The 21525-nt window shown below is 45.0% G+C and overlaps 1 protein-coding gene across 21 annotated transcripts in view; it reads right to left on the reverse strand.

Annotated features, from left to right (window-relative positions):
* DCTN1 (dynactin subunit 1) overlaps positions 1–21525 on the reverse strand; it is a 140018-nt gene that overhangs the window by 88431 nt on the left and 30062 nt on the right. For 20 of the 21 annotated variants that reach the window (XM_043545027.1, XM_043545025.1, XM_043545023.1 and 17 more), the window contains exon 2: positions 12653–12901. In XM_043545027.1, coding sequence (XP_043400962.1) covers positions 12653–12880 — 228 coding nt within the window. In that variant the 5' untranslated portion in view covers positions 12881–12901. Of the gene's footprint in view, positions 1–12652; positions 12903–21525 lie in introns of all 21 variants that reach the window. The other variant, XM_043545024.1, reaches the window with a different exon arrangement.

Consider the following 21525-nt stretch of genomic DNA (forward strand, 5'->3'; position numbering starts at 1 on the left):
CTTGTCCTTTTCTGATTATTTTTTTAAACTGATTTTTCAAAAATTAACATTGGTGTTTTAGTGGTTGCTTTTGGTTTAAGCTGAAAACTGGAATCCTAATGACAGGTGTGATCCCTTGGTTATGTACTCTAACCAGTGCACAGAACAAGTAACAGAGAAAGCAGCACACACAGCATAGCAACACTCCTAGCCCCACAATGTGCTTGCATCCTCTCTTTTCATGAGAAGAGACCTCACCTGCAGCAAACTCCCATTCCAGCTGACAACATTGCTATAGCAACCGAGCTGTGCTCCCTAGCAGCATCAGAAAAAATTTCGCAAAAAGAAAAGGAGGACTTGTGGCACCTTAGAGACTAACCAATTTATCTGAGCATAAGCTTTCGTGAGCTACAGCTCACTTCATCGGATACATACTGTGGAAAATACAGAAGATGTTTTTATACACACAAACCATGAAAAAATGGGTGTTTATCACTACAAAAGGTTTTCTCTCCCCCCCACCCTACTCTCCTGGTGGTAATAGCTTATCTAAAGTGATCACTCTCCTTACAATGTGTATGATAATCAAGTAGGGTGGGGGGGGGGGGGGAGAGAAAACCTTTTGTAGTGATAAACACCCATTTTTTCATGGTTTGTGTGTATAAAAACATCTTCTGTATTTTCCGCAGTATGCATCCAATGAAGTGAGCTGTAGCTCACGAAAGCTTATGCTCAAATAAATTGGTTAGTCTCTAAGGTGCCACAAGTCCTCCTTTTCTTTTTGCGAATACAGACTAACACGGCTGTTACCCTGAAACCAGAAAAAATTTATTACAGAAAACAGGGAACAAGACGTCCACCACCCAGACTCTCAGATAGTCCCAGTTTGTGCCAACCCCCCACCCCCAAAAGCAAAACAAACACAAAACTATCAATGTTCTTAACCATCTGACTGCTGGACGAGGAAGGGACTGAACAGCAGTGGGCACCTCTCTCTCCAAGCGGTTTCAATTCGTTATTATAGATTGATTCTCCTCCTCCACTTTTTTCCTGAGCTCTCAGGCTGGAGCCAGTCAGTGAAGGATATCTGTGCTCCACAGAAAGGAGCTTTATAAAAAAAGCGAACACTCTTACAGGGTAATACTCTAAGAACAGGCAAAGAAGTTATTAAGCAGCATGCTCCCATCATACGGAGCAGACATTTTAAAACCTCTCATGGATTTGGAGTCCATCCTCCCCAGCTCTCAGCTGCCACGCTGGGTTTGCCCCTCTAAAGGGATCCAAGTCCTTGCAGCTGCTTCAGAGTTCCGCTTGTACAGGCAACGGTGCTCCCAGGCAAAGTCAAACCTGCCTCACAATTGAAAGCCTCCTTTCAAATCTGGGGAAGGAGAGGTTACTCACCAGCCTCTGCACACTGGTGGGATGTGTCCCTTCCCCGCACAGCCCACAGGTGTGCCTGGGCAGAGGCAATGCACGGCAGGTGCTGAGTAACTCCTGGAAAAAGGACAGCCTGGTACACCTTGCCCGAAGAGGAGGCGAGACTGAAAGAGGGTAAAACAAATAATCCAAGAGGAAAGATATGGAGGCAAAAGCACAGACACAGATAGCTACCTGCTGCTCAGAATAAGTCCCTTCCACTTCCAGGAAGAACATTTTAAGAGAGACACTTTCCTGGAACGTAGCAGAATTTGTTGAATTCCCACAGAACAGGCCAGGCCAGGAACGGCCTCGGGGATCCAAATCATTAGATGGAACAACTGCAGAGCGGGAAGAAGGACGAGAAGTTTTCTGAAACAAGGGGACTGGCAACACCAAGAAACAAGACAGAGACTCCAGTGCAAAGTCCCAGGGAAGAGTGTATCAACACTGACCGCGCAAGACAGGGCCATCAGTCTGACCTGAGCCTTGTCTGCATCTCTTCTAACCAACGGCCTGGCATAACTTAGCCCTTTCCTCCAGTCTAACAGGAATGCACTGGTGTGATGAAGCAGGACTGTTCTTAATGTTTCCTCTGAATACTGTAGGGGTGCCTATGCAGTTTCCCCTATGCAGTTCTTAAGTATCTAGGTAGTCAGATAAGGGCGTAGGATCGTTGCAGAGCCCTACAGGGCAGGTGTGTACAGGGGTCTGGACACAGAGAATGGCTGACACTCTGTTTCCTGGCAACTGATGGCCTGGGCCCTTCCCCCCTGCAAGGTGAGAGCTAAAGGGCTGGAGAACAAAGGAATCAGGTGACCTCCTGGCCCGGGAAAGGGACAAAGCCCAGAGCAGGGTGGGGCTGGAGGGAGTTTCAGTTTGGGGCTGGCTGGGGACATGGAGTGAAGTGGAGACGTGGTTGTCTGGCTCACTGCCCTGCAAAATGGACCCTGCTGAGGGGTCCTGTTCTCTGCACCTACAAGCTCTGGTTTATATCATGTTCCTGTCATCTAATAAACCTCTGTTTTATTGGCTGGCTGAGAGTCACATCTGACTGCGGAGTTGGGGTGCAGGACCCTCTGGCTTCCCCGGACCCCGGCCGGGCGGACTCGCTGTGGGAAGCGCATGGACGGGCAGAGGATGCTGAATGCTCAGAGGTCAGACCCAGGAAGGTGGAAGCTGTGTGAGCTGTGTGTCCTGTAGAGAGGCTGCTCACAGAAAGGAGACTTCCCCAGAGTCCTGCCTGGCTTCGTAGGGAGCAGTTCCAGAGCATCGCCCGGGGACTCCGTGACAACTGGTGATTGAGTGTGCATCCGTTTCTGCTCTGGATTCAAACACACTTTGCATTGCTGGTTAGTGTGAAAAGATCTACCAATGGACTGTCACATTTCTTGAATACCTCTACTAACATCTGCTTAATCAATCACTCATCCTGGTCCTGTAGCCTGAAACTTTTCTTGTAAGCTCACACATTTTCTTTCCCAGCTGAGTAAGCTAAGGGACACACCTGATAGACCAGGTACCAGTCGAGAGGGCCAGCAAAATGGCTGGCAGTGAGCACCTCCTTGCTTGATGATACTGAACATTGCTGTGACAACGTCTGTCAGTGCTGGACCAACAACCCTTTTAATCATTGTCAGAAAGGACTTCAGAACCCACCTGATGGCTCCTACTTCCAGGCCATTTACTTGCAGCTTGGCTTCCCATATAGTCCATCAAAAACATACCATCACATTTTGGACATGGGTCAGTCCATTTCGGGGCATCTGCCGAGACTCACACAGCTGGGGATGGAGGACAGAAATGAGCTCTCACTCAGCATACCGCCCTTAGCTACCACAGGGCCACAAATGTAAAGTGAGGAATAACTACTGTTAATTTTTCTCTGGAGGACGCTTGGAGGTAAGGAGTCAGACAACTGTTGGATTGGTTAGCAGCCATCTCTAACCCAACCATTCTGTCACGGTGGGACTAAAAATATTTTGCGTTGCTTAGGATGCAGAGGACTAGCCATTCCATTGGAAAAGTGCACAAAGGGACCATTAAAGGTGAAAGGATTAAAACTGTGTTTGCACATCGCCTCGTACAACAGGGTCCCGGCCCACGACTCGGGCTCCCAGGCACCATGGTAACACTGATACTAATTAAAAATTAAAAGTTAAAGAACTTTAAATCCAAGCTACTAACCATACATGTTTAGAATGACATGCCCCATGTTCGTCAGCGATATTACAGAGATATGATTATGGCATAACTATGATGTATTTTATGCAAGATAGGTCATGTAGGATGTCACTGAAAAGGTTCCGATTCACTGACTAGGATTATCCTATTTGTATGCATGTATCATTTTGGTACCTGAAGTTAGGAATATTGTCTATGCATCTATTACAAATGTGTTTACACCTGGGGAACACCCACTAGGCAGAATGCAATCAGTCTAGATAGCTGGCTGGGAATGGCCATTAGGGAAAATGCTAATCTTCCACTGGGGATCTTTCCTGAGGACACCACAAACAGCTTCCGAGTCATTGCTGCTGTGTCCCTACAGGGAAATGCGACCAAGTCACCCGTTACTGGACTCCATCTTGGAACACCAGTGTTTTTCCACTGAAAGGCGTGGGAACTAAAGTTGGAGACAAAGGGTTCCCGCCATATACAAAAGCTATTTAAGGAAGGGGAGTGACATCATCAAGGTTCTTCACTGACCTCCCACCCAAGAAACTGCTGGAAACACCTGAGGAACAAAGACTGGACTAGGGGAGAAGGGCTGAAATCAGGCTAGAGGGATTTCTAGCCTGTGAAAGGAATACCTGGAGTTTTAAGCTGCAAGCAAGTGTAGCTTGCCCTCAAGAATCTCTGCAAACTGCCTGAAACAACAGAAAGCTGTTGCAAAGCCTTCTCCACATTGAGGGAGAGGGCAAATTTCACGAGCTTACGCTGTACAGTTCCCTGTGTGGTGCAAGACGGTATAATTTTGGGTTTACATTCCAGCAGGGGGTGCATGCCTTAGCAACTCGGAGGTGCCTTAGCTGAGCCTTCCCTTGCAGAGCTGATCTCAGCGTCTGTGTCCCCCCACCTGTATGTGTGCTGGTAGGGGCTTGTGGGCCTGTCACAGCAGTACAGTGTAAAAAGAGCCCAGGCTGGTGGGTCAGGCAGGCTTAGTGGTACCCCAGTTCCAGGCAGCACCCCGGAGGAACCTGTCACATAGAGTTAATTCCTCATTTAGTTTAAAATGATGTAATTTCCTGCTTCACTTGAAGGTACCTTCCCAGCCTACACTCCCAAGTTTTCCTTGCTGCGCTCATTTAGGGTATGCCCACACTGCAAAGAAAACCCTGCGGCACCAAGTTTCAGAGCCCAGGTCAATTGACTCAGGCTCACGGGGTTCGGGCTGCAGAGCTAAAAATAGCAGTGTAGACATTTGGCCTCTAGCTACTGCCCAGGCTCTGAGACCCACCCCCTCATCAAGTTTCAGAGCCCAGGCTCCAGCCCAAACATCTACACTGCTATCTTCAGCCCCTGCAGCTTGAGCCAACTGACCTGGGCTCGGAGACTCAGAACCGCAGTCCTTTATTGTAGGGTAGACATACCGACACTCCCGGGAGTGCGAGAAATGCAGCTCCCCGCACTGTGGTTTTGGTGGTGTTAACGCTATTCTCTGCTTCATGAAAAACAGGGAACTCTTTGTGCAGTTCAGCGTCATTTCATGATCCCATAACCGTCACTTGTTGTGACACCCCTCCAGTAATACACAGATGAAAGACTGCTGACAGAGTATAAATGCGTCGAATGGTATAGCTAACTAGGCCCCCCCTTCTGAAGAGGATTCCAAATTGCTCAGCCTTCACTCCATAAGTGATTGAGGGACAGGAGTCCTGGCACTGCCACTCTCCCTGGAATGAAGGAAATGGGAACTATCTTATTCACTCCCATGAATGGGTGTGGAATGTCTCAATTTTTTCCTATTTAACCAAGACCCCTTTTTGATCGGGGTGCTGCATACATATAACCATAGACACGTAGGGTGGAAGGGACCTCGAGAAACCACCACGTCCAGCCCACTGCCCTGAGGCAGGATCAAGTGAACTTAGACCATCCCTGACAGTTGTTTGTGCAACCTGTTCTCAAAAATCTCCAAGGATGGGGATTCCACAAACTCCTTTGGAAGTCTGTTCCAGAGCTACCCTTACAGTTAGAAAAATCTTTCTAATATTTAACTTAAATCTCCCTTGCTGCAGATTAAGCCCATTACTTCTGGTCCTGCCTTTAGTGGACATAGAAAACAGCTGATCTCCATCCTCTTTATAACAGCCCTTAACATATTAGAAGACTGTTAGCAGGACCCCTTTAGTCTTCTTTTCTCAAGACCAAACATGCCTAGATTTTTTAACCTTTCCTTATAGGTCAGGGTTTCTATACCTTTTCTCATTTTTGTTGCTCTCCTCTGGAGTCTCTCCAATTTGTCCACATCTTTCCTTAAGTGTGGCGCCCAATACTGAACACAGACTCCAGTTGAGGCCTCACCAGTGCTGAATAGAGCAGGATAATTACCTCCCATCTTACATACAATACTGCTCTTAATACACCCCAGAATGATCTTAACCTTTTTCACAACCACATTGTGACTCATATTCAATTTGTGATCCACTACAACCCTGAGATCCTTCCCAACAGTACTAGTACCTAGACATTATTCCCCATTTTGTAGCTGTGCATTTGATTTTTTTTCTTCCTAAGGGCAGTATTTTGCCCTTATCTTTATTGAATTTCATTTGGTTGATTTCAGGCCAATACTCCATTTTGTCAAGGTCGTTTTGAACTCTAATCCAGTCCTACAAAGAGCTCACAACACCATTCGGCTTGGTGTCACCTGCAAATTTTATAAGCATACTCTCCACTCTATTATCCAAATCATTAATGAAAACATTGAATAGTACTGGACACAGGTCTGATCCTTGCGGGACCCCACTAGATGCGACCTCCCCGTTTTACAATGAACCACTTGTAACTACTCTGAGTATGGTCTTTCTGTGACACTAGCAGCATCCCAATGCAAGAGGGCAAAGGGCTCACTGGCAGAGAGTTATGGATGGTCTAAGCAGTTTGGTGTACCCCACCTCATGAATATCCTAACCTGTATCTAAAAGGTGTCATGTAAGATATCAATAGAAAGCTAATAACATACTGATCATTAATATTATGGTGGGGTGTTTGTACGGAGGACAAATGCAAAATTACAAACATGTTGGGAATTATGTTCTTAAAGTGCATCTGCCAGGCAGGGCTGAAGTTATCCCTCCCCAGACAAAGGAATATGGTTCTGCCACCTTGAAGGTACTTCCAACATGCATTAAGAAACAACAGGAATGCATTTACATAGAAGGTAAACAGAACCATCAAGCTAACAAGGGAAGGAGAGAACTACTCAGCATCACAGCAGTGCGAGGAGATTGGCGGAACAGATCAATCTGCATTTTAGCAAACACCAGCAGTGGAAGAAACCAGCATGGAACTTCCTTCACCACAATACTCCATGCCATCTTCCTCACAGCTTGAATGAACTTTACTTTGGGGGGTAGCCACCATAAGAATCTGTTTCAAAGGTTCACTGGACTATACAAGGGACCCCAAATTATCTTTCACCTAAGACAACAATGGAAAGCAGCACTTTGGACTTTAGGGGGCATCCTGGCCAATGGGGTAGTCAGCCATCTTGCTGGAAGGTAGCATGGTCAGAATCTGATCTTGAGCCAAAACTGTAGTTTCGTTAAGTCTTAGCCCTGGTCTACACTACGGGGTTAGGTCGAATTTAGCCACATTAGGTCAATTTTAAAATGACTGCATCCACACAACCAACCCCATTCCATCAACCTAAAGGGCTCTTAAAATAGACTTCAGTATTCCTCCCCGATGAGGGGAGTAGCGCTAAAATCAACCTTGCTGGGTCGAATTTGGGGTAGTGCGGACGCAATTCAATGGTATTGGCCTCCGGGAGCTATCCCATAGTACTCCATTGTGTCACTGTGGACAGCACTTTGAACTCCAATGCACTAGCCAGGCACACAGGAAAAGCCCCGGGAACTTTTGCATTTCATTTCCCATTTCTTCAGCATGGCAAACTCAGCAGCACAGGTCTCCGTGCAGTCCCCCCAGAATCGTAGAGCACAGAATGTTTCTACACTCCCCCATCATCTCCGTCCCTGAGGTTATCGCAGATTAGAAGGTGAAAAAACCGCACTCACGATTACATGTTTTCCGAGCTCATGCCGTCCTCCCACACCGATAGGGCACAGCTTAATGCATGGAGGCATTCAGTGGCAGAGGACAGGAAAGAATTAAGTGAGCACGAAGAGCAGAGGCAGGATGAGATGCTGAGGCTAATGTGGGAACAAACAGACGTGATGAAGCGTCTGTTGGAGCTGCAGGAAAGCCAACAAGAGCTGTCAAGGTTCCTTCCCCACTCTGAACTCTAGGGTACAGATGTGGGGACCTGCATGAAAACCTCCTAAGCTTACTTTTACCAGCTTAGGTTAAAACTTCCCCAAGGTACAAACTATTTTACCCTTTGCCCTTGGACCTTCCACTGCCACCACCAAATGTTTATCTGGGTTTATTGGGAAAACATTGTTTGGAAACATCTTTCCCCCCAAAATCCTCCCAACCCTTGCACCCCACTTCCTGGGGAAGGTTTGGTAAAAATCCTCACTAATTTGCATAGGTGACCACACACCCAAACCCTTGGATCTTAGAACAATGAAAAAAACATTCAGTTCTTGAAAAGAAACATTTTAATAGAAGAAACAGTAAAAAGAATCACCTCTGTAAAATGAGGATGGTAAATACCTTATAGGATAGTTAGATTCAAAACATAGAGAATCCCTCTAGGCAAAACCTTAAGTTACAAAAAGACACAGACAGGAATATTCATTCTCTTCAGCACAACTTAATTTCTCAGCCATTTAAAGAAATCATAATCTATCGCATATCTACCTAGATTACTTACTAAATTCAAAGACTCTATTCCTGTTCTGTCCCCGGCAAAAGCATCACACAGACAGACACAGACCCTTTGTTTTTCTCCCTCCTCCCAGCTTTTGAAAGTATCTTGTCTCCTCATTGGTCATTTTGGTCAGGTGCCAGCGAGGTTATCCTAGCTTCTTAACCCTTTACAGGTGAGAGGATTTTTCCTCTGGCCAGGAGGGATTTTAAAGGGGTTTACCCTTCCCTTTATATTTATGACAAGAGCACAGACTCCCACTGCATCCACTGTATAACCGCCTCCCTCCTCCCCATGTTCCATAGCCTCCTCACCTAGACGCCCACGAATGCGAGGGGGGAGGCTCCAGACACCCAGCTACTCCACTCCAGAGGATGGCCCAAGCAACAGAAGGCTGCCATTCAAACAGTTTGATTTTTAGTGTGGCTACAATAAGCAATGTGGCCTTGTCCTTCCCTCCTCCCTCACCCCACCTGGACTACCTTGTCCATTATCTCTCTTTTTTTTTCTCCAATTCATAAAGAAAGAATGTATGGTTTCAAAACAATAGTTACTTTATTTCAAAGTGGGGAGGGTGGTTGGTTTAAGGGAATTAAAATCAACAAAGGGGGCAGGTTTGCATCAAGGAGAAACACACACAGCTGTCACACTGAAGCCTGGCCAGTCATGAAACTGGTTTTCAAAGCCTCGCTGATGCGCAGTGCAACTTGCTGTGCTCTTCTAATCGCCTTGGTGTCTGGCTGCTCAAAACCGGACGCCAGGCGATTTGCTTCAACCTCCCATCCCGCCATAAACGTCTCCCCCTTACTCTCACAGATATTATGGAGCACACAGCAGGCAGCAATAACAACGGGAATGTTGGTTGCGCTGAGGTCTGACCTGGTCAGCAAACAGCGCCAGTGAGCTTTTAAACATCCAAAGGCACATTCTACCACCATTCTGCACTTGCTCAGCCTATAGTTGAACTGCTCCTTACTACTGTCCAGGCTTCATGAGCCATGGGAGCAAGGGGTAGGCGCGACCACGCGGGTGCTGCCGTCTGGGAGAGCAGCCTGAGGCAGAAGCCTCCAGCTCGCATGATATTCCAGACAGGACTGAATCTGCATGAGACAAAACTTAGAGAATGACCTGGAGTCTCTGGCTCCCATTTGGTGCTCTAAGAGGAGGATAGCCATGTCTGTCCAGGAGCCCCTGATCGACCTCATCGAGGTCTGCCAGGAGCACACAGGAGATGTATGACGGCTTCAGCCCTACTGCACCATCTGCCGTGAAGGCAAGGAGCTGCTGCTGTGTAACAATGCAGTACCACATCTGCCAGCAGCACCCAGGAGATGTACGGTGATGGTGAGCTGAGCGGCTCCATGCTTGCTGTGGTATGGCGTCTTCACGGGTAACCCAGGAAAAAAGGTGCGAAACAATTGTCTGCCATTGCTTTCACGGAGGGAGGGAGGGAGAGGGGCCTGACGACATGTACTCAAAACCACTCGCAACAATGTTTTTGCCCCATTAGGCATTGGGAGCTTAACCCAGAATTCCAATGGGCAGCGGAGACTGCAGAAACTGTGGGATAGCTACCCACAGTGCACCGCTCTGTAAGTCGATGCTAGCCACAGTCGTGAGGACGCACTCTGCCGACTTAATGCGCTTAATGTGGACATACGCAATCAACTGTATAAAATCGGTTTCTAAAAATCAACTTCTATAAAATCAACCTAATTTCATAGTGTAGACATACCCTAAGTCTCTAGAAAGTGTTTTTCACTTTTATTTGCTTGTAGCCATTTCTTGCTGTCCTTTATACTTTAACTTGCTCACAATTCTCTCTCCTTTTGTTAATAAACTTGTTTTAATTTCATCTAAACAACCCAGTGCTGTCTTTGAATTGATGTGATAGCCCGACTCCAGTTGAAGTGAAAAGCTGGGCAGTTTGTCTCTTCAGAGGAACACATGAACCTTATTGCTCTGAATGGTCCAGGAAAGGGCTGGACATTGCAGAGCACTCGGTTTGGGGAAAATGTCAGGGGCGTTGGGGCATCTTCCAGGTGTAACCAAAGCTGGTCGAGGCCAGAATGTAGCTCTGGTGTGACAAGCAGGCTGCTCCAATCAGAGCTGCTGGCCCAGGGTGGTTTATCACACAGATACTCGGTGCACGGTGCACGCTGGCAAGGAGCAGCCAAACAAGGGAGCTAACACCAGTAAAGCATTTTAAGGAAGAGTTACAGGGCAAGTGATAACCACCCCTCACTGGTCTGGACTGCACCCCAGAATGTGATATCCACCTTAGATTCATTCCATCTAGACCACATTTCCCTAGTTTGCTTATGAGAATGTGTCAAAAGCCTCACTAAAATCAAGATATATCACCATCTATTGCTTCGCTCACCCCAGTCTACTAGGCCAATAACACTGTCAAAGAAGGAAATTAGATTGGTGTGGTATGATTTGTTCTTGACAAATCCATGCTGGCTATTCCTCATCTCCCTATTATCCTCTAGGTGCTTACAAATAGATTGTTTAATAATTTGTTTCAGTATCTTTCCAGGTATCAAAGTTAGGGTGACTGGTCTGTAATTCCTCAGGTCCTTTGTCCCCCCTTTTAAAGGCAGGTACTACGTCTGTCCTTCTCCATTTTCTGCGGCCTCACCTGTCGTCCAGGAGTTCTCAAAGATAATTGCTAGTGATTCTGAGATTGCTTCAGCTAGTACCCTAGGATGAATTTCATCAGGCCCTCCCAACTTGCAAACATCTAACTTATCTAAATATTAACCTGTTCTTTTCTTTTTTGGTTTGCATTCCTTCTCTGTGGTTGTTAATATTATTTGTGTTGAGTATCTGGTCACCATTAACCTTTTTAGTGAACACTGAAACAAAGTGGGCATTAAACCCCTCCGCTTTCTTGATGTCATCGGTTTTGGCTCATCTTCCCTGCTAAGTAGAGGACCTACACTTTCCTTTGTCTGTCTCTTACTTCGAGTATATTTAAAAATCCTCTTAATGCATTTTTTGTCCCTTGCTAGGGGGATCTCATTTTGTGCGTTACATGGCTTGTGCTATTCTTGCTATCAACAATCGGCCCATGTTTCCACTTTTAGTAGTATTCTTTTTTTATTTTCAGGACATTAAAGAGCTCCTCATGGAGCCACACTGGCCTCTTACTATTCTTCCTGTCTTTCCTTCACATCAGAACAGATTGCAGTTGTGTCTTTAATAACATCTTCTTGAGAAACTGCCAGGTCTCCTGAACTCCTTTTTCCCCCTTAGACGTTTTTCTCCATGGGACCTTAGCTACCAGTTCTCCGAGTTTGTTAAAATCTGCTTTTTTGATGTCCACTGTCCTTATTCTGCTGCTTTCACTCCTTCCTTTCCTATGAATCACAAAATCTATCATTTTATGATCACTTCCACCCAAAATTGCCTTCCACCCAGAGATTCGCTATCAATTCCTCCCTGTGCGTAAGAATCAAGTCTAAAATAGCTGTCCTCCTGGTTACATCCTCCACCGTCTGGAACAAAAAGTTGTCCCTGATACATTTCAAGAACTTATTGTATATGTTGTGTTTTGCCATATTACTTTTCCAATAGATGTCTGGGTAGTTAAAATCGCTCATTCCTATCAGGTTTTTACTTTTGGATATTTCTGTTATTTGTTCTAGAAATGCCTCATCCATCTTCTTTTCCTGACTTGGTGGTCAACAGTAGACCCCTACCATGACATCACCTCTATTTTTTACTGCTTTTATCTTTACCCAGAGACTCTCAACTGGTCGGCCTGCCATGTCCTTCTGGATCTCAGAACAAGTGCATATATTCTTGGTGTATAACACAACACTTGCTCCCTTTTTACCCTGCCTCTCCTTCCTGAACAAGTTGTACCCCTCTATACCAATATTTCTCTCACAAGACTTAACTGCCATCACAGACTGGGTGGGTAAGTCATAAGTTAGTTTGTGTACTAATACTTCTAGTTCTTCCTGTTTACTCCCCATACTCCTTGAATTTGTGTACTGACATCTAAGATGTTGAGCAAATTCCCCCATTGATTCCCTCTGATTTCTCCTTTGACCCTATTGCAATTTTCCATGTCCCCCGCAACATCTAGCCCTCTGTTAAGGTCACCTTTATCTATACTTAACTGTGGGCTTTTGTCACCTATCCCCTTTGAATCTAGTTTAAAGCCTCCCCACATTAGGCTGGCAAGTCAGTAGCAGCAGCCTGGCAAGCACAGACCAGACCACGCTGCCCTGAGGGAAAACATACCTGTGACTGTCGCACAAAGATGCCATGATTCTCTTCACAGGTGAAATACTTCCTGCCCTGCACAGTTCCATCGTTCTTGCCCTTCGCTTCATCCAAGATGACTCCAACCCACTTGCCTGTGGCGAACAACGTGGCACCAACATATGCCACTGTACCACGGTGCCCCTTTCCGATGACTTCCACTCTGGAGCCCACTTTCAAGGGCTTGCCACTAGCTTCCACACTCATCCTGGTTCCAGTACTTGACGCCTAGAGGAACAGCAGGAAAATAAAACTGTCAGCAAGTTAACATATGAAGTTACTATCAACTGTATTTCTCTCACTATTTAGGAGACTGAAATCTCATTCTCAATTCAGCTGAAAACCACCACCCTGTTTGATGTGACCTACGTGAGGACAGTGTGTGTCTTCCATTTTAGGATTTTGCCTGAAGTCAGATGAGAAGGTGGAAACGGTTTTGAACGAAGTAGGCCAGTCGTCAGAGTCATTTCTACAATTCGTTATTTTCAGAAGCAAACATAATATATGCCCTTACACCTTGGGGCTGTCACAAGCATTAAAAACACGCACACCAGCAAAGCCTCTGAAATATTAATTACTGCTCCTATTAGTTTTTAATACACCACACCCCAAGCACAGATACAATGTATATTTTTGGAAGATCCATTTAATGGCTTTGGGAAAGACCAATATGAAGCAGCAGCCCTTCGCAAGTCACCATATACATCTGTCACAGTGTCAGATGGTCACAGATCATCTTCCAATGCCGGAAGCACAGGATCACCGTCTCAGAAGAGACTACTTTATTTCCCTGCAGCATCCCTAGCCTCTAGTATTAGAGGCCCCTATAACCAGGGCTGTTGGGTTTGTGAACCCTCCTCTTCCACAGCATCATGCTTTCCTGCCCCTCTTCAAAGAGATACGGCTGGTCCACGGCTGATATTTGAGAACTAGCAGCCTATCTGCATGGATTTAGGAGACAACCTCTGGGCCAGGATCACCCATTCATAGCTTTACTAGAGCTCCAAATCAGGCACTAAGCAATTAATCAGAAAATAGAGACATTAAACTCTCATTATGTTTTCAAGACATTCAGTATCACCCTAGGTTTCAGAGTAACAGCCGTGTTAGTCTGTATTCGTAAAAAGAAAAGGAGTACTTGTGGCACCTTAGAGACTAACCAGTTTATTTGAGCATGAGCTTTCGTGAGCTACAGCTCACTTCATCGGATGCATATGCATCCGATGAAGTGAGCTGTAGCTCACGAAAGCTCATGCTCAAATAAACTAGTTAGTCTCTAAGGTGCCACAAGTATCCTCCTAATTACCCATCCATGCTTGTTAAAGTCTAATGCGCACTACTGCATTTTTAAGTTGTCATCATCTCAAACCTATATCTGCCTGCCTAGGTACAACTAAATGCATTCCAAGATTCACTTCTGGTGCAGAGAATAAGGCCATGGGTGTAAGCAATTCCATCAATGAAGAGTGTTACACACTCAGAATCTTACTAGAAATACACACGTGTTAATGTAACTGTGAAGCATGTGCTTCCATTTTCAATTTACTTTTCCAGGGGCTGTGGGCCCCCGCCATTCTACTGTTGGGCGAGCAGTCACTCACTGAAAAGCAGAGTTCCATCTCGATTAATACCACCGGCCTAGACGATAATGTTGCTGTCACATTTCACTGGCCTCTTCAGGCGCTCGTACTGTGTCCAAAACAAAAAGGAGTCTAAAGCTTTACACAGTTAACTGCTATCAGAAAGGCTCCATAATATAAATGCTTATAAACCACTTCAAGTAATCCTTAGCATACAGGGGTTCTGAAGAAAAATGTTCGTAAACAAGACAAAAACTGATGTGGGAAGAAAGGGAACAGATCATAAACAGAAAATGCCTCAGTCGTATTCCAGTAGCTCTGGTAACCTGCAAGATATTATTCTATTTGACTGAAGAAGCAAATATTATTTAACCAGACAAGTTCACAGGAAGTAGCATCCATCTTCTAGTGTAAAGAAATATACTTGCAGCTCAACCAATGGCTAGTCTGAGTTTTGGGGGCTCTTTATGCAAACCACACGATATGTATACTTCCATTCATTATTCTAGTGATGTGACTTTCTGTTACAGAAACAGCACACCCCAGGTTAGGCTCCAGCGTGGCCTAGCAACCGGAGTTTTCTTCCGGATCATGAAGCTATTATACGGCTCTGCACAGACAGCATTAACCACCGTAGTAAATTTGTAAACATTATACCATGGCCCTGATCTGATGAAACAGACAGATTCCTAAACCCAATTCATAGTCATTCATGTTGCCAATGGGCCAGGCCAGGAGTGGGCAAACTACGGCCCGTGAGCCATTTTAAGCTGGCCCGCGAGTGGGGTCTGCGGCTTGTCCCGCTCCGGTGCTCCAGCTGGGGCGCCGGGTTGGGGCCGCACCGTGAGGGTTGGCCCCACTCTGGGGCTCCAGCTGGGGCGGGGGCTGCACCACGCGGCTCGGCCCTGCTCTGGCGCTCCAGTCAGGGCACCAGGTGGCTCCTGGAAGCAACCACGTGGCCCCGCTCCATGCATAGGAGCCGGAGAAGGAACATGCCACTGCTTCTGGGAGCCGCTTGAGGTAAGCGGCACTTGGAGCCTGCACCCCTGAGCCTCTCACCATGCCCGAATCCCCTGCCCCAGCCCTGATTCCCCTCCCGCTCTCCAAACCCCTCGATCCCAGCACGGAGCACTCTCCTGCACCCCAAACCTCTCATTCCCAGCCCCACCCCAGAGCCTGCACCCCCAACCAGAGGTCTCACCCCCTCCCCCACCCCAACCCCAATTTTGTGAGCATTCATGGCCAGACATACAATGTTTATTCCCCGATGTGGCCCTCAGGCCACAAAGTTTGTCCACCCCTGGGCCAGCCTGTCAGTGCCAGAGCCTTCAAGAGTTTTCTTGGCTAAAATCTGTTAAATAGAATTGATGACCTGAAATTACCTTAATTTCTCCAGATTGGAGACCTCACAGCTCATGTGACCACCTCGTGGAAGACATAAATTCTCTTACAAGTTGAGCTTTCATTTTACAAATGATCTTTCAGTGACCTCAGCTGAAACTCCCCACCCTGGTACACAGAGATCCATAAACAAAGGGTGCCCCAACCCTCAATAGGAACATGGACATCGATTGTGTAGGTCAGCCTGTTACACACCATTTCTGTTAGAAATACAGGCAGGAGGACAAGCCCTGCTGGAAAGGATACAGAACAGATGCTGACATCAAGATGGATGAATGGAATTCTAGAGCACTTGTCACATCAGCTCCACTGATATGTTGGGAGAAGGGTTGAAGGGATTTCTGCTTCACGGTTTCGTTGGCAGGCGTGCCTCTGAAGGGAGGACTAGGACTTGTGGGCCTCCTGGATAAAAGCATGCTCTCAGGAGGGGCATTCCAAACACAAGGACGGAGGGAAGGTGTGGAAATAAGTGCATGAGGAGGACATGAGCAAGACAATTATCCAATTTAGCAAGAATGAAGGAAACAGCCAAGTTGGACACCACCAAAGAATCAAGCAGGTGAAAGCCAGTGAAGGAATATGAAAAAAAGGCCAGATGTGGCTGGAATGAGGGCAAGGTACATTATGCCTGCAGTGTTCTGGCTGCACTGAAGTGGGACAAGGTGAGAGTCATGGAGGCAAGATAGCAGGAAGTTATGGTACTCGAAGTAGTTTAAAAGGTGACCTGCAACTGTTTTTAAATTCTGTTTCCCTGAAACTATTTTATTATGTGTAAAGATGACCTGAATGGTGGATGTTAAAACAAGTGTTTTTACTTCCTTTTACATTAGCAAGATCATGAATGTCAAGTCTGGGTTTGCTGGAGGAATCTGTGAGTATCTCCGATATTTATTGTGAGTTCCCACACCTTAATTGAAAGGGTGAGAGTGTTTAATCTTGAACAGATACCCTTGCTCCCAAGCATTCATTAGGCATTGGAGTACAGCAGGTATTAACAAAAACAAGAATTTTAAGTCATCTGATTAAACAGCCAATCCCAGTCACTATCTATGTCTCTGGCCACCATAGACTCTTCGACGGTAGGAGACCCCTGAGTCTTTAATGGGAAAAAAAGAAGAGTCCCTTAAAAAAAAAAAAAAAAAAAAAAAAAAAAATCACACAAAAGCCTTCTAGCCCTGCTTTCCACATCATAAACTGAGCAACAAAATGGCAGATGAAATTCAATGTTGATACATGCAAAGTAATGCATATTGGAAAACATCCCATCTATACCTATAAAATGATGGGGTATAAATTGGCTGTTACCACTCAAGAAAAATCTTGGAGTCATTGTGGATGGTTCTCTGAAAACATCCAGTCAATGTGCAGCGACAGTCAAAAAAGTGACCAGAATGTTGGGAATCATTAAGAAAGGGATAGATAATAAGACAGAAAACATCATATTGCCTCTGTATAAATCCATGGTACGCCCACATCTTGAATACTGTGTGCAGATGTGGTTGCCCTATCTCAAAAAAGATATATTGGAATTGAAATAGGTTCAGAAAAAGGGCAACAAAAATGATTGTAGGGGTATGGAACAACTTCCATAGGAGGAGAGATTAATAGGACTGGGACGTTTCAGCTGGGAAGAGGGGACCATGATAGAGGTCTAGAAAATCATGACTGGGGTGGAAAAAGTAAATAAGGAAGTGTTATTTACTCCTTCTCATAACACAAGAACTAGGGGTCACCAAATGAAATTAATATGCAGCAGGTTTAAAGCAAATAAAAGGAAGTATTTCTTCACACAACGCACAGTCAACCTGTGGAACTCCTTGCCAGAAGATGATGTGAAGGCCAAGACTATAACAGAGTTCAAAAAAGAACTAGATAAGTTCATGGAGAATAGGTTCATCAATGGCTATTAGCTAAGATGGACAGGGATGGTATCCTTAGATGCTGTTTGCCAGAAGCTGGGAATGGGCGACAGGGGATGGATCACTTGATGATTCCCTGTTCTATTCATTCCCTCTGGGGCACCTGACACTGGCCACTGTCAGCTAGATACTGGGCTAGACGGACCTTTGGTCTGACCTAGTCTGGCCATTCTTATAAAAAGGGGGTGTGTGGAAAGAAAGCATGTGCCCAATTTTTTTATCCTTTGAAAATCACCTTTTCAGACCAACATGCTGCTTTAAGAATTAGCAGCAAGCTCCATGCTACACTCAAGCAGGCAAAAACCCTTATCCATCGGATTGGAAATTTCATAGCCTCTCACTTCAAACCCATTTAGACATTGATTCCTGCCACATTCACTTCCTTCCTTTTCAGTAGATGAACCAAGAGAAAGAAAGGGCCTTTTCCCAAGCTGAATAAGCTCCTCCTCCTGAGATTGCAGCTAACCAACCAGATAATGCAGTAGCAAGAAATGAATTCCACAGATTTTACTGGAGAAGAGTTATTTTCTGTAATGTTATAAAAGGAAAAACTGTGGCCCTTTCTTATATACATTACCAGACCAAAATATGTTAAAATTAACTGAATCCAGTTTAGTGTACAGAAAGCTAACTGACAAGCCAGAACATTCCTGCTATCCCTTTCAACAGTCTTTTTCTCACCAACTTCCACAATCTTCACTGCTAAAGAAAGGAAGACTTTACATTTCTTTGCTACATATCTAGTCATACATGTAACGTATCTGAAGGTTACTTTAAAGTGGTATAACCTTACTGAAAACAGTTTCCTGGGAACCATAAAACAAACGTCTCTGTAAAATCACCTCTGAGGGAGACAGACTCTAGATGTAGTGGAGAGAAAGGGATTTATGTATACATTCTCTCTCTGTAGTTTTGGAAGCCACCTCCATGAACACCATCTTTTCTACAAGGTTACTAGACGTACTGTAGGATGCAGACGCAGTACAGTCTCTAACACAGCGCTAAACTTATTGAATCATCCAGGCCATCTCCACTGATGGAGAGGTGAACTGGTTGAGCTAATAGTTTCTTTTCCATTTCGATTACAGACCGAAAAGTGGCAATTCTTCAACAAAAACAACTTCAAAAACAGCCTCCAAGGAGAGACTGCTGAATTGGAATTAATTTGCAAACTGGATACAATTAATTTAGGCTTGAATAAAGACTGGGAGTGGATGGGTCATTACACAAAGTAAAACTATTTCCCCATGTTTATTCTCTCCCCTCCCTCTCTGTGTATATAAAAATCTCCCCACTGTATTTTCCACAGTATGCATCCGATGAAGTGAGCTGTAGCTCACGAAAGCTCATGCTCAAATAAATTGGTTAGTCTCTAAGGTGCCACAAGTCCGCCTTTTCTTTTTGCGGATACAGACTACTCTGAAACATTTCCATTTCTGACTTCTTCACTGCTGAGGCATTAGGCTCATATCAAACCTTTCAAACTTAAACTCAGAAACCCTGAAGTCCTAGTGGCTTTGCTGATCATCCACTGGGAATTTTCCAAGATCAGTAAAACCCCTCAATCCTCATATGAGGTCTGCAACTTTTCTATTCCACTGTAAAACTACTATTCTTGAAATCTGATTGCAGACTTTTTCTTGGTCTTTTGCAAATCATGTAAGCTTTTTGGGTGACATTTTGCTGTCTTCGAGATCAGTGGGGTTGGTCTGGTAAGGGCTGATTTGGCCTTTTACATCTCAGCTACCCCTCCAGTAAAGTGGGGGTAATACTTGCATACTTCATGGTGAGACTATAAAGCTAAAATTAAGATTTGTAAGCACTACATCACTGCTAAGAATTAATTTAAAAAAAAGAAGAAAAGATAACAGCACTTCAGTAATTGATGAATTAAAAAGGGCAAAATTAATTCCTAGCTTCACCCTCCCCCATCTCCCTTACCTTCTTCCCTGCTATGTACCTTCCTTTATCAAATCCACTCCCAACAAAACCCCAACCAAAACATTAAAGTGAAATTAAAATCATGGAATTACCGTGACATTTGCAGGACACCATATTGTTCACTCTACAGAAATGTTACATTCCTTTCCTCCATCCCTTTGTTGGTCTGGTCTATTTACACTTCAAGATAGTGACTGACTCATTCTAGGTGTGTACAGTCCCTAGTACAATGGGGTATTGAACCTAGTTGGGGCCCCTAAATACATTAGCTACAGATATTAAATGGACTGTTTTATCTGTGTTTCCAGACACTGTACAATTTAGCAAGAATTCTACTTTTGATCAGTTCCAAATACTAGACTTAACTAAAACATTTGATTTAGTTATTTAAGCAACAGGTACATCCGTTAGCCTCAGTTCTGAAAGCAGATTTAAGATGTACTCTCCCACACATACGCACTGAATGGTATTTGCTATTAAGTTTTTAATTAATAAAATGGCATCTAAGAAGAGTTTTGCCTTAATTGGCTTCATTTCTCATTCTGTATTAATGCACTTGCATGAAACTAACTTACATGAAAATACGGCGTCAGTTTCTTAGTTTTATTTCTCACTGGAAGTCAATAGTTGGTTGCTGTAATTATTAACACAGCAGTCAATTGGTGTCATAGGGGTATGTGGCACCTCAGGTGATTAATAAACCAAGACCCTTACATCATTCATGCAAGTGTCATCAGTACCGAATGAGGGAGGAGAAAAAATAAAATTAAACCTGGGAAAAACAGACACGAAATAAAAGGGTTTCACAGTTTATCAGGTACCAGATCTGCCTTTTTTTTTTTTTTAATTGGTTCACACAGCAAAGTTTCATTGTGAACCTAGTAAGAAAGTGCCTTCTAATTGCCTTCTATGACGAGATAACTGGCTCTGTGGATGAGGGGAAAGCAGTGGACGTGTTATTCCTTGACTTTAGCAATGCTTTTGACATGGTCTCCCACAGTATTCTTGCCTGCAAGTTAAAGAAGTATGGGCTAGATGAATGGACAATAAGGTGGATAGAAAGCTGGCTAGATTGTCGGGCTCAACAGGTAGTGATCAATGGCTCCATGTCTAGTAGGCAGCCGGTATCAAGTGGAGTGCCCCAAGGGTCGGTCCTGAGGCCGGTCTTGTTCAATATCTTCATTAATGATCTGGAGGATGGCATGGACTGCACCCTCAGCAAGTTTGCAGATGACACTAAACTGGGAGGAGAGGTAGATACACTGGAGGGTAGGGACAGAATACAGAGAGACCTGGACAAATTAGAGGATTGGGCCAAAAGAAATCTGATGAGGTTCAACAAGGACAAGTGCAGAGTCCTGCACTTAGGATGGAAGAATCCCATGCACCGCTACAGACGAGGGACCGAATGGCTAGGCAGCAGTTCTGCAGAAAAGGACCTAGGGGTTACAGTGGACGAGAAGCTGGATATGAGTCAACAGTGTGCCCTTGTTGCCAAGAAGGCTAACGGCATTTTGGGCTGTATAAATAGGAGCATTACCAGCAGATCGAGGGACATGATCATTCCCCTCTATTCGGCATTGGTAAGGCCTCATCTGGAGTACTGTGTCCAGTTTTGGGCCCCACACTACAAGGAGGATGTGGAAAAATTGGAAAGAGTCCAGCGGAGGGTAACAAAAATGATTAGGGGACTGGAACACATGACTAATGAGGAGAGTTTGAGAGAACTGGGATTGTTTAGTCTGCGGAAGAGAAGAATGAGGGGGGATTTGATAGCTGCTTTCAACTACCTGAAAGGGGGTTCCAAAGAGGATGGCTCTAGACTATTCTCAGTGGTAGCAGATGACAGAACAAGGAGTAATGGTCTCAAGTTGCAGTGGGGGAGGTTTAGGTTGGATATTAGGAAAAACTTTTTCACTAGGAGGGTGGTGAAACACTGGAATGCGTTACCTAGGGGGGAGGTGGTGGAATCTCCTTCCTTTGAGGTTTTTAAGATCAGGCTTGACAAAAC

This window comes from Chelonia mydas, chromosome 4 (genome assembly GCF_015237465.2).
Source record: "Chelonia mydas isolate rCheMyd1 chromosome 4, rCheMyd1.pri.v2, whole genome shotgun sequence".
Classification (NCBI taxonomy): Eukaryota; Metazoa; Chordata; order Testudines; family Cheloniidae; genus Chelonia; species Chelonia mydas.